We start from the raw sequence: 14,069 nt of genomic DNA on the forward strand, positions 1-14,069 counted from the left end.
ATTTTCATCATCCAATCCATATTTCCCCACCTTAGCCACAAGGGTACTTATTTCATGAATTAATAAATGAATGAATGAGGGATGCCTGGATGGCTCAGCAGTTGGGTGTTTGCCTTTGGCTCAGGGCATGATCCCAGGTCTGGGGATCAAGTCCTGTATGGGGCTCCCTGTGAGAAGACTGCTTCTCCCTCTGCCTATGTCTCTGCTTCTCTCTGTGTCTCTCATGAATAAATAAATAAAATCTTTAAAAAATGAATGAATGAGTGGAAATGACTATGGTATTTGGATCTACTAAGTCAGTAGCCCTCCTCCAAAAGGAAAAGAGGTTGGTAGGATATGGCTAATTCTGAAAGACGAAAGGTGAGTCCTAGTGACTGCTTCCTGAGAATTACAGAGCCATGTTTCTCTACTCCTCTGCCCTTGAGGTGGAAGCCACAGTCTGGCCCTCTAGCGAGTGTTTTTACAGTTTTGGGTATGCATTTCTTCTCTGGCCATAATTTCTCACCAGTTTCTGTTGAAGATGTTCTTCCTATCCTTTGGGATGACACCTATCCCTTGTCAGAAGCCTATTGTTCTAACACAAATCCCATTAACCTTGACAGATCAAAACGACAAGCAAAGGTTCCTGAAATATGACCAGGCTACTGGGCTTGAAATAAGTGGGGCCCTCGTAGTCTTACTTCCTTCAAAAATGCTGGAGACATAATGTGGAAAAGAAGCTATTCTGAGATCCTGGTCTTCTCCAAACATCCATGTTATCCTCAGTGACAACCTTGGTCCATACAACTCACTCCTTCTGAGGAGCCATTGACCACTGCGTGGATCTTCCTTTCTTTTCCAAGTCATGACCTTTATCTTAGGGAAGACTCTAGCCTCCTATCCAGTCATCAGAGTTTCTAGAGACACAGCTGTAGCTGCTCCTTAGAGACACTATATTTCTACATTCCCCAGCACACATGCCTTGGCTCACAGAGATTACTGCTTTTCTTTAGCATATGGTCCTGACCCTCCTTGGGCATGATCCCCCTTTGAAAATGCCAGAGACATAAATATGGAGAAGAAGCTGTTAGGGTTGGTGGTTTCGACTCCTTGGTACCACCCACCAACCCCTTGGGGAGTGGTCTCAGATTAGAGTCATCAGAATCATCTGGGGGGGTGGGGGGCGGAGATGCCTAGGTGGCTCAGCAGTTGAGCATCTACCTTCAGCTCAGGGCATGATCCCAGGATCTGGGATCAAGTCCCTCATTGGGCTTCCTGCAAGGAGCCTGCTTCTCCCTATGCCTAGGTCTCTGCCTCTCTCATGAATAAATAAATAAATCTTTAAAAAAAAAATCAGGGATGCCTGAGTGGCTCAGTGGTTGAGCATCTGATTTTGGCTCAGGTCATGATCCTGGAGTCCCAGGATCGAGTCCCACAACAGGCTCCCTGCATGGAGCCTGCGTCTCCCTCTGTCTGTGTCTCTGTGCCTCTCTCTATATATCTCTCTGTGTGTGTCTCTCACGAATAAATAAATAAAATCTTTTAAAAAATAAAAAAAGAATCATCTGGGGGAGCTCGTAGAACCACGAATCATAGACCCTATCCCCCAGACTTTCTGACCCACTGGATCTGAGGTGACCTGAGAATTGGCATCTCTAACAAGTCAAGCAGGTGCTGCTGGTCCAGGGACCAGACTTTGAGAACGACTGCTCTATGGCATCATTTCTGCTTATTTTCTCTTTCCCTTCCTGCCCCCATCCTTCCCACGGTTATCACTTTCATTCCATCTAGAACCTGGTTAATGGGTTGGCAGGAAAACCCCACTTGAGCTCACAAGCCTCTTTTACACCTTTTCTACCAGGAATGTGTGTTGCTGTTAACAACCCAGAGAATCTGAGATTACGCCGGGTGAGCACTTTTCCTGGACCATTCTCTGCGGCTGACAGAGTAGGTCTCAGGCAAGCGCTCAAACAATATTATGCAAATTATGTAAAGCTTATGTGCAACACCCTTGAGTAAATTCTAGTCTATCATCACAATTCATCTGTGACCCAATCTACATATATGGCAGAATCGGTTTACAGGAATTGTTAATCTAAAGAAAGCTGTGCTGACCACAGAGCTATCTGACATTGTGAAGATTCACAACATGTCAGATACAACGAAGGACATGACACTAGGAAGTGCCAGCATAGAAATTTGTGGGATCTCCTGGGACAGGGGCCATGGGTATCCAGGTCTCTCTGGTAGGACAATTATTGTCTTCTGTACCCTGCTTCTTACCCTCTGTCAGACTGGTGCAAACCCAAGCTAAAAGTGCCAGGCAGCCCCTGACCATGCTGCAAAATTAGCTGAACCTCACATGGAATGAAATTATGGTGCTTCACCTGATGCAATTTTTATCTATTAAAGTAGCACTGCCTTATCTGCTACAGATAAACCAGGAAAGTCAGTGTGCTGCCGCAGAAACAGTTTATCCTGTGTGGCCCTCAAGTGCGCCTTCAGTTTTCCCAGCTGATGAGCAGCATGGCATGGGGCCATTAGGGACCCACCTTGCCTGGGAAATGGTCTCCTCCCCTTGGACCCACTTGCTGCCGGGCTGGCAGCAGTGACCAGTGGCACCTATGTGCTACACAAGGGCGCATGGGTCTTTATGTCTTCATGACAACTGCACATTGTTTTTCATTAGCCTTAAAGTAGATGATTTCAAATATTAAGGACTTGTAGTGTCTATCTGGAACTTAGTGGGGATTCATGGGCATCTATGGGCATCTAGTTCTCCAGGCAATCCTACAGAATTAAATGTATATGCCTTTCAAATAGGGGAGAAGCAAGCTCATTATTTGGAAGAATTACTGGCTACGCATTGCTGCATGGATGTATATATTACAATTTGTGTGTCTGGTGTTATCGTTAATTCCAGATCGTTATAGGCTGTGGATGAGTTCTTGTGTTGTTATGGTTCTTGCAGTTTTGATACACCTGAATGTTCCCATCGAATTAAACATTCCTAACACATTATTAGGATAACAAATCTTGGACAAGTAAGCTTGAGTGCCTTTTTTTTAATGGCCTGAATAAAAAAATACCTTAATACTTTAAAAGCTTTGCATGGCCCTTTCTGAACTTATTTTCCCCATTTTTTTTTTTTTTTTTTGCCAGGCATTGAGGCGAAAACATGTGCGACCAGTTTTCAGGCTAGGGAGGTACGATGTGTGGGGCAGAGCAAGCAGCCACTGGGCTTTCCTTAGCACTTCTGAGATAAGAAACAGCAGTGGGGGAGGGAGGGCACCAGGTTGAATATGTAGATTAACTTGGCACAGCATCAGAAACTGAATAAGAAACAAGAAGCATCTGTCTTTAATCAGACATCTATTTATGCCTTGTTTATTTACATATCAGGCATTGTGCTTGGATTTGGGGATACAGATACAAATCAGACAAATCGGACACAGCCCCCACCCTCGGAGATTTCCCAGGCTAGTAGGGAAGACCAGTCTGTACCTGACAAATAATATGCTGGCCACCGCAGTTTAAGACTGGTCTGATTTCTCCCTGTGTCTCCCAGCCGTAGCTGGGAAGCCCTCCTCCCTTGTGAGGTCATCTGCACAGATTCAGGTACTAGAACCCTCTTCCAGTCCCCAGATCTTAGCTTGAGCCCAGGCGGGTCACCCCACTCATGCCCCCACCCGGACATGTGTTTGGTCTTTTATCATTGATTTCCGTCGTCACCCTCAGGGACCCTGATGCGTCCTACAGGCCAGTGAGAGCCTCTTCTGACAGGGAGGCAAGATCAGCAGAACCAAATGCCCTGTGTTGCTTGAATTCAGTGTTCTTCAAACTCCAGGTCACCAATGCATTAGCAGACCAGGAAATCAATTTAGTGGTCACAGCCAGCGTTTGTTAAAGAATGGGAGAATGAAACAGAATGAAATAGAAGAGAAAATATCAAAGAACATCACACAGTGTGTAAAGGTGACTACTGTTCCATGAATCTTTTGTTTCAGCTGTGTATGTGTGTGTACATGTGTTTGTGTGTACATGTGAATTTGTGTGTGTATGTGTGTTTGTGTGTATGTGTGTGCTTCTGTGTTTGTGTGTGCATGTTTGTGTATATACTGGGTTTCCATATCAAATAGATTTCCTATTGTAGACTGCAATCCAAAATGTCCACAAACTACTGCAAATCCACCTGCCACGTGAACACAAGTAAGATAAGATCTCACTTCCTTTCTATTCTATATTCAACCTGCACTGGAAACCTGGAAGTAATTTCGGTCCATGTTTGATACACGCAGAATGAAAAAAGCACCATTTGTAGCATTTTCCAGCTATGCGACTCTGGGCAAGTTAGTTACCTCTCGGAGCTGCCATTTTTCTCTGTGAAATAGGAACAGCAATGCTTGCTTCTCTCTCTCACGGCTGTCGCGGGGGAGGCGGTGACCAAGGTGAGGCATGTCGTATACATGCACAGCAGAGGGCAACAAAAATTGGCATAGAGTGGCTTCCTCCAAAATGCCAGTTTCCTATTCTTTCCTTTCCTGAAAATTCTAAAAGACTGAATGAAACCCATTCCTGATGGAACACCCCACATCATTTTGTTCAGTTCATACTTAATGTAAGTGATTCTGGGAGAATCTGCAACATTATCCTATTCTGTAGGCATAGCCTGAGGTCTGGAAAGTCTTAAGGATTGAGAAACAAATCTTTTGTGCAATGCCATTTATGCCACATTGAGAATTTCCCAAGAGGAGACACGAATGGAGCTTGCAAACAGAGTGTTCATTTATAACCCTTACTTTAGGAAACCTTTCAAAGCCCAAGTGAACATTTAGGAGCTTTTACTAATGTTTTAGAAATGTGGATAACCAAATGTTTTTTCCATTTCTCTTTAAATATGAAATATTTCTCTTTTATTAGAAGGTAATGTTCTGAAACTGGGATAAATCATTATAGCACAAAAATACCTGTTACAGGAAGAAAAATGATAAAGAAATAAACCAGAAAAAATTAAAACCTTGGTGTGTTCAAAATGATGATTTATAGTATAATTTGTCTTTGGACCCTTTATAGAAAAAACTAACATCTGCATCTTTGTGAACACAGTTAAGAAACAGAAAGAAGCTTGCGTATTTTAGGATGTGGGTGTCACCCTGCACACTCCAGCAGGAGTCCATGCTCAGGCTCACTGAAAACCTCACAATCACCTGTGTCTGCATAGGGCTTTTGAGGGGAGCTGAACTGTTTTTAACAAAACCTGAATTTGGAAGCCAAACACTGCATTGGTGTTGGATTTGGACCACTCATTGCTTCAATTGACTACAGGGCTCTGCTTCTCCTACTAAATGATAGGAAAGTTGCTGAAGTCGACATTGGCAGTAAGAAAAATGCCTGTAATTATACAAGACGTTTAGTTATGCAGAACTTACACGCTATGGCTTTTTCCACTTGCTACGGAAAGCATATTGATTTCCAGAGCATTCTGAAAGAAATTCAAGAGTCAATTTAAGTTATTTTCCATTTCATCTTGGGTAATCATGATGGAAATGTGACGAGCGGGCTCCACGTGTGCTGGATTTTAGGCTGCAGTTCCTGTTACAGGAGAGACTTGTCCTCTTATCCACTGTAAAGTTCATGGGGCTGGGACTGCATTAGGGTTTTGCTGCTCCATTTGTAGGTTAATTATGTTGCATCTGAAAACACCTAGAGCAGAAGAGGTCATGGACGCCCTGCTAGGAAAACCTCTTCAGTGGGATTGGTGGACAAGAATGGTGGATGGTGTGTGTGTGTGTGTGTGTGTGTGTGTGTGTGTGTGTGAAGAGCAGGGGGAGTGAGAAAGTTTATATTGCATAATCCCCACATGTCCAAGGCATTAGCCCATCGAGGAGGCAAAGAACCAAAATAGACAAACCAGGCATTTTTAATAGCTCTCAATAATAAATTGGGTTGAAGAGAAAAATGGGCTATGTGACAGGTGAATAGTAGGTTCAAATTACTTTGGGGATCGATAGCACATCCTGTTGAACTCAAGGTACAGATGACTTGCTCATATTCCTTTGGGAGCTTCTGGGAAGTAAGTATACTCAAGAGCAAGCCTGTGTGCTCAGCAGCAGGCAGGCCACCTGTGCCCCCCGGGGGCTAATGCCTGCCCGTGTCCCCAGGTCTGCTGCCTGTGGGCGCCTGGCTCTGTCCCCATGGCCAAGGCCGTGACATCCGTGAGCTCTTTGAGAGTGACCCTCCACCATGTCATGGCGGTGGGAGCAGCACCAGCTCTCTCTGGCATTCTGATGCTTTCTCAAGAGGAGCTAAATCCGAATTGCTTATTAAAGTCAGGACAAATTACATCTCATTTCCCCTGATGGATCAGGCTTGCCGCTTGGCTGGAGGGAGGAGGAAGAATCAGGCGGGCTGGCCGGAAGCTTTATTCTTCCCAAAGCTGGGTGTTTCCTGCTGCTCCTGTGCTGTCCTGACAGACTCCAGAATTATGTGCATAAACGTCCCAATAATTTTCCAAATTAGGCTGACAAATCATTAATTTTATGAGTTTTCTCTTCCCCTCTAATAGGCGTTTACAGGGTTCTCTTTTCAGCTTCAAGGGCCAGTTTAGTCCTACATGCTTTGTCAACCCATGGCCCTCGCAGCCATGGGGCACCCCAGGCTCGCTGAGAGGGGCCCCCAGTGGCAACAAGCACACCCAGCTGGTGCCCAAACAAATGGCAAGTGGAGGACCCTTGGGCCTGGTTTCCGCTCATTCTTCCCTGGGCAATTCCAATGCAGCCATAAACCAGAAGGTCATAGGATTTCGTATCTAGAAAATACATATCCTCTGGGTTTGACACCTCAGCAGGGGCCACTGTAGAGAGCGAGCAAGGCAGAAACTGCCAGCTGCCCTCCATGATTTGTTCCCCCTTCCTCTCTTAGCAACAGGCAGAAACGCATCCAGCCACAAGAGCACCTTCCTAGACTTTCCAGCACAGAGATACTCCATGAATTGTCAGCATAAGTCAGCAGCAAATGAAGCTTCTAAGAAAGTCCTCCAAATAAAAGCAAACTTCCAAACTTGGCCTTTAGGCATAACCCTGTGCCTTCCCCCTTCCAGAATGTGCATGTGACATCTGGCATTCCAGTAGCCAGCTTGCAGCCAGGAGGCAAACGCTAAAGGTGGCAAAGCAAAAAGGAGCCTGACTCTCTGGTGGCCATGGAGCTGCCACAAACACCCTGTACAGCCCAAGGCCCACTCTTGATGGGAGAAAGATAAAAACACACCTCCACTGTATGTATTTTGGGTTTGTTTCTAGCATCTTGACTCCATTTCTAACCACTACAGACAGCTGAACCCTAACTCCTCTGCTGCAGTCCCATCACGTAGACCCCAATAAAGCCCCTTGTCACATCGATGGTGCGTTCCTCTGAGTCTCTTGACTGGCAAGTCTTTGCAGCATGCTCATGACACTGATCTTGTGGACAGGTGGGGAGTGACTGCAAGGCTGGCTTCTTCTGAGTTCCTGTTTCACAAACGTTGGTCTTTCTTCCCGGGCAAGGTTGCAGGTCCCCAAGACTGACGGCATGTCAGGTGTCTTCCCTACTCTTGCTTCTGTGACCCATCATGCAACCCTGAGCATACAGTAGGTGCTCACATCAGTTCTTGAGATTTTCCCATAAGCAGAGAGACCGACCCCATTTCTTCCTGTACAACTGCCACTGCAGAAACATTCAAATATGAAGTAGATGCTGGGTGTTGCCACAGAAGGAGGAATGGGGCCAGGAGCAGCAAATTAGTATCCACGTAAGAGTTCAGGGCTTCTCAGGTTTTGCTGTGTGATCCACCTTGTCTTCTCTCACAACCGCCCATAGAGGAATCAGGGCAGACACCGCTACAGACGATCATTTTATAGTGGGGAACGCGAGGCTCACAAAGGTTGATGTGTTTTTTGAAAGCAGATAAGTAGCAAATATTGAGCCTGACCCTGACAGACTAGCAGGACAGGGCTGTGTCTGGATAGATGTGGGTGAGAGTGGGTGCAGGAAGACATCTCACAAACCTATGCTCTCTATCACCATATCCCTAAATTATTCAGGGCTCCTGCTGTTGCCATTTTTCTTCCTAATGCCTCACCTTCTAATCAGATCATTTTTTATATGGTTTATTCCACCCCTGCTTCAGACTAGGCCCCTACCCCCGCTCTCCAGTTCTTCCCAACTACATGTCTAAATCCTCTCTTATTTGTGTCCTGTCTGGGGTAGGAACATTGGTTCAGAGACAGAATTTACAAGCCGGGTCCCCTCTGTTCAGTTGTGGGTGGTTGACCAGGATGCTCCCGAGGAGCAGGGCTGGGCCAGCGCCGTGTGAGTGCATGTCATGCTGGGGGGCCGGCTGCCTCCCCCATAGACGTACCCCTCCCGACACCTGTCACATGCCACAGCCATGCCCAAGGGACAGTATCCCAATGCTGTGGTCAACAAAGGTCTCACTACCAATTTGTCCTGGGGCTCAGGCTTGCCCCTCAAACAAAGGAGGTTCAGGGTGGGCCATGCATCCTGGTCAAGACTCAGAGGCTGTCACAAGCCTGAGAAGCTCTGTTGAGTGACCAAGGGACGGCTGTAGGATTAGGTGTAGGGCAGTCTGGAAACAGCCATGAAATGACCCACTGCATTCCAGAAGCCCAGGGTCTTTTTCCCACGGACCTTACAGTCATGTGAGTGCACAGGAAGAGTCTAAAACATGGGCAGAGGAAAGGGATGTGTCCCCCCAGATGGAGGACAAAGACGCCCATGTTTCCTGAGGTCACCCCAAGGTTAGGAGGGACTGTCAAAGCAGAAATGCCTGCATTGAAGGAGAATGTGAATTATGAGCATGTCCCCTGGGTGTGCCTGCAACCTGCTGGGGCTCCAGGCTCAGTGCTCCAATGTCAGCCATGCAATGCCCAGACAAAGGAAAGATAGCCGAGCTGCATAAACTGAGCTATGGACAGGAAAATCCACACACTGGGCATCATTCAGGGATGTCAGTTCATCAATAGTTTTTTAAAAAAAGAGCAATATTATGAACCATACTTGTGCAGAGAGCTAACAGAAGTCAGGGGCTCACCTAGAGGAGGAAAGCAGATCCTTCCACTGAGCGGAAGCATCTGTAGTTAGCCTCCCCATCAGGCGGATCCCCTGACCCAGAGTGGGGGGCCCGCACACCTGTCACCTCTGCCTAGCCCCGCACACCCCGTCATTTCACACCAGCTAAGTTTGAGCTAGCCAGGGTTTGGCTCCCTAATGTGTAAGTGGCTTCAAGGAAGCCTGCCCTGTTCTAGCCTGTACCTGCCAGCAATCCGAGGCCAGGGCTGGGCCCCAGCAGTCCTCATGCCCAGGCCCAGGCCCAGGACAGGGCACAGTGGGAGTGTGGGGCTTGTCTGCCCTCCTAGGACAGGCTGTTGAGAGGTGCTCAGAGGGAACAGAGGGAAAGCTAGTTTAAAAACGATGACGCACCACCCAACATACCAACCCACCCTTCTCATGGCCAGCATCAGAGCTGCAGAGAACTCATCAATTCATGGCCCAATCATTGCCCTTTGGCCTGGGTCACTGTGGTTGCTGGGGCTCCCCCTCAGCTCACCTGCAAGCCCACTGACAGGTTTGGCCTCCTTGTATAGCATTTTGCTCCCGTCACTCACTGCTCTCAACCTTTAACGGCTCCCCAGTGCAATTGAGTCAAAGCCAAATTCTAAGGCTGCAAGCCCTTTTCTGCAAGGTGGAGATGTACTTCCCTGTACTCTGCATGGGACTCAAACTCACCAGTACTAAAATGAAGCGGTCTGAGTTAACAGCAATAGGGGAGTGTTAATAGCAATATTCATTATTTTAATTATTTCCAAATTTATTGTTATCTTATTAAGTAGATGAATTAAAGCAAACATTAATTGTCCAGGTGCTCAGCTGCCTCCATTTTTCTGTGGGTAATCAAGCCTCATGTGCAGATGAGTGGGTCATCCCTGGCTGTCTTGCATTTTAAATATTTCTGCCAGTGAAATATTTCACTACGGAAGTAGAACTGACTGTGCTTCATTTATAAAGGAGGCTTTATGGACTTAGGAATGATGACAGACAGCCAATCGATAAGGGGTGATGATAACAGTATGTAATATCAAGGAACATTAGGTCTCTGGCATGATTTGGGGAGAGAAGTGGGCAGTTAGAAACCTTATCATTTGAAGAAGGTCAAGGCCTGGTGGCAATAAAAATGCCTACGCAAATAAACTCACACCTGTGAGTCAGAAGAGGCTAAAACTGCTGAATGAAAGAAGTTGTCGATTTTGTGGGGAGACGGCCTCCCTGGATGAGGACCTGGGTGCTGTGGGCACACATAGCTATGCCATGACAGGGTCCGTCTATTCCTGTTGATGGTACCAAGAGCGAAATGTGTTTGGGGACACCAGCTCTCCCTGTGGCTGAGACCCGGGTCCTCCAGAACACAGAGGGGGATCGGTCTTCAAATGATGAGGTTGGGTCGTAACACAGAAGGTAGGCCCCACTGGCTTTAGGACTGCCTGGTCATTTTTGGAGGGGGCAGTGAGTGCGGGGACAGGTTTTTTACTGATTTAGTAAATTGTTTGGCTTGTGTAACTGAAAAAGAAAACCAAAAAAAAAAAAAAAAAAGTACCAAGTTGCAAAATCCTTTACCAATAATCATAGTGCATTACTAAAGACAAAATTCCAAATAACCATTCTCTTTGAAAAACATTCATAGTATCCTCGGGACTCCTGATGGAATATACCATCATTCCATTCAGAAACAGGTAGTCAAACAGATCTTTTCGAGTAGACAGTTCCTGGCCTTAGTACCCAGAAGAAAGCAGATAGAATGTTCTCTGTGTCCCTTCCACAGTATTGCCATAGTTTAGGGACAGAGAGATTGAGTTACATAGTTGATGAGTTTCCTTCTAATTGTTCCCTAGAGGCTCGAGCTCTTTGATTTTTATTTCTTATATGCTCTAGTCAAACGTAGTGTGTCCTACTCCCCAGCAAAGATCGGCCAACATGGCAGGAAGGCAAACTCACCTCCTTGTAGGGTGTACTCGGTCACGGCCCTGCTGAAGACGCCCAGGCCTGCCCCGTTGTAGGCTGCCACCTGGATTTCATACTGCGTCCAGATGATCAGCTCTGTCACTAGGCAGTAGTTGACTTCTGGGCTGGTGATGTTGCGCTGCTGGTGCTCTCCTGGCAGGCCAGCCAGGCGGTACCTGCAACAGAGCATGGAGAAATAGTTGGAATCAGGGATCGGGCGTACCCACAGTTATGCCGCATGGTCAGAGGGAAAGGAAGTGAACACACAGGAGTGAAGCTAGAGCTCAGCCCCAGACCACATGGCTTCCTAAACCAACCATTCCAAAGAGATGTCGTTGAATCTCACAGAGATTATAAGCTCTGGGCAAAATGGAACTGACATCTCAACAGTGTAATGGTTAAGGAGAAAGGATAGCTTTTTAAGTGTAGCTCATCCGGGGAGCACAGTGACTTAGTACCAAAAATCCCAGACATGATTTCTGCCTGGGTGTTGCCATAAATGACAACTTGGGAGCACACTTTTCTCCTGTGGCTCTGAAATGTGGGGAGAAGCAGAAAAGCTGTGGTCTCCTGCCTCTTGGCCTCCTCTTCCATCTGGGGGTTCTAGATTTGTTCACAAAAGTCCCAGAACCAAAATGAGTGGCTCTACATGGTGTTCCCACCTCTAAAATACTGGTCCAGTGCTAGGTAGGCCAAGCTGCTCTTTAGGGGATCTTTGCAGACAAAATGGGTGAAGGGGTCAACTGTATGGTGACAGGCAGTGGCCAGACTTGGCGTGGCAATCACTTTGCAGTGTAACAAAGTGGAATTATTATGGTGTACAGTGTTATATGCCACTTTCGATGTAAAAAAGGAAACATGTAGAATAAACAATCTCCCTCCCCACAAAAGACATAAGTTTAAAGTTGTATTTATTTTAAGTGATGTACAGGACTCTAGACTGAGAAAATGTATAATTTAAGAAATTGCCATGTACACTACAAAAGGACTTTTGCAGCACTATTTGGGATAGCAAATGGTTTTTCTGATTTTGTTGTTAGAAGTGAATTGGTTTCCCAGGACAGGGCAAGGGGTATGTGCTGGGAGTAACTGCCTTGGTTATCATGAAGCTTCAAAAGCACCCAAATCCTGGCCATGAAGTGGCTCTTGCCCTGGGAAGTGGCTTTGGGAAGACGTGGCTTTGTTTGATGAGTGGGGAGGAGTGGAAATGGGGGGAACCCTGAGTGAGGGGACTCTTGACAACGGGTGGGGGTAGGGATCCCCACTGACACTGAGCAGCACCGCGGGCTGCAGAGTCTGGCCCATCCCAGGTGGGGCCTCCAGCACAAGGGTGAAGGTGAGCATGGCTGCTGCCACTAGGAGAAAGAAGGAACCCCTAAACTCAGGCCTTCCAATGGAAAACAGCTCTCTGAAGAGAATGACAGCTGAAAATATGGTATGGAAGCATGGAGAAGGCAATAAAAGGTTCTTCACGAAAATCCAGATTTTCTGAGGGCAGTCTTTCACCTCCTCTTGCTACAGACCATTTGTACAGGTGAGGTCTGTGTGGTGGGAGAAACACATGATCAGGAGCGGGCAGCATGGAATAGCAGGCAGGTCCCAAGCCTCCTCATATCTCCTGCCTCAAGGTGGTAGCAGCTTGCCCGGTGGGAGGTGTGGGGGAAGGACATGCTCCTTTTTGGCAAAAACGCAAGCTAATGCCTCACACCGCTTTGTTGCTTCATATTCCATCCACTGCTGACACCTACTGAACTGACATTCCTTTACTGAATGGCCTGCACCAAGCAAGTGTGGGTGCACTTCCCAGCAGCGGTTCAGCTTGTTTATACGACATCATGGTTTTCAAGGCAGCAGCCCACAGGGAGAGAGGCCTCTCATCGAATAACTCATATGGCAGATATTCCCACTTAAATTCCCCGTCTGCAAAATAAATGGCACTGCAACAATGAGAGAGCCATTTGGAAGAAGGCAAGGATCGGCCCCACTCCCACAGAGGCACCAAGGTTATCTGCATATAAATGGCACCCAAGACCACTTAGGACCAATATGGTACATACTGGGCAAGATTGCTTACGAAGAGCTCATTAGTGTGGACTCATCAGTACCCAGTACACATTCCAAGGAAAAGCAGAGAAGTTGGCTTCAAAAAGCTTAGGTTGGGAAGAAGACTGATGAACTAGGTGGCCTCCAGTAAAGCTTTAATTTCTCTGAGCCTTGGTTTTTAACTCTCCAAAACAACAGAATCATAATGGCGTTTCACAGGATTGTCACAAGAATAAAATCAAACATTGGGTGCCAAAGAGATGTGACCGTGTAAAGCACCCTGTAAATATTTATGGTTTGAAAACACTTCTCATCTAGGAAGTATGCTAAGTGAAGAAACTAAGCCTGCATGAGCCATATCCTTTCCTAGACCTCCGTTCATACGATCATGCAAAACAAACCCTGGGATTCATGTCTTGGAAACAGGCTGCCCTCCTTTCTGTAGCAGGCAGGCTGGTCCACTCTGACCCATGGCTCAGGGTGCTTTTGTAATATTCACAGGATGTCTGGGAAGGTCACAGTTAATAATGAAAGTGCAGGGCATTGTCCTCTGACTGGTAGGATATGTTGCCCGGGAGACTGTCTTAGACAGAACAAGATGATTTTTTTTATATGGAAATAAACAGGAGAATGTTTTTAAAGGACATAACCCCTATGCTCCTCTCAAAGAAGCACCCTGCCCATTATTATAAATATTTTATGACTGTGCACACATCCTAACTACTTCTTATGGCTGGAGCCACGAAGATGATTTATTTCCATTTTGTTCTTCCGTGGATTCTGCTGTACATCTGACACAGAGGCTTGTGCCCTGGAGGATACACACTTACAAACAGTGCTGATTTGCAGGCCGGAGGATTATTTGGAAATGTTTCCAAGCAAATTCATTTTGGCATGGGTCTTTAATTTCTGAAAACTTTGATATTCACAGGCCTTGGGTTAGTGCACACTCATTTTAGGACTTTCTTGATTTAAAACCCTACATATACAGACAC

General features: G+C 46.4%; 1 protein-coding gene across 15 annotated transcripts in view; it reads right to left on the reverse strand.

Moving 5' to 3' along the window:
• SDK1 (sidekick cell adhesion molecule 1) overlaps nt 1-14,069 on the reverse strand; it is a 911,663-nt gene that overhangs the window by 175,139 nt on the left and 722,455 nt on the right. For all 15 annotated transcript variants that reach the window (XM_049111183.1, XM_035717437.2, XM_049111182.1 and 12 more), the window contains one exon: nt 11,026-11,207. In XM_049111183.1, the coding sequence (XP_048967140.1) occupies nt 11,026-11,207 (182 nt within the window). The remainder of the gene's footprint in view (nt 1-11,025; nt 11,208-14,069) is intronic.

This window comes from Canis lupus, chromosome 6 (assembly GCF_003254725.2).
Source record: "Canis lupus dingo isolate Sandy chromosome 6, ASM325472v2, whole genome shotgun sequence".
In the NCBI taxonomy this organism is placed as follows: Eukaryota; Metazoa; Chordata; class Mammalia; order Carnivora; family Canidae; genus Canis; species Canis lupus.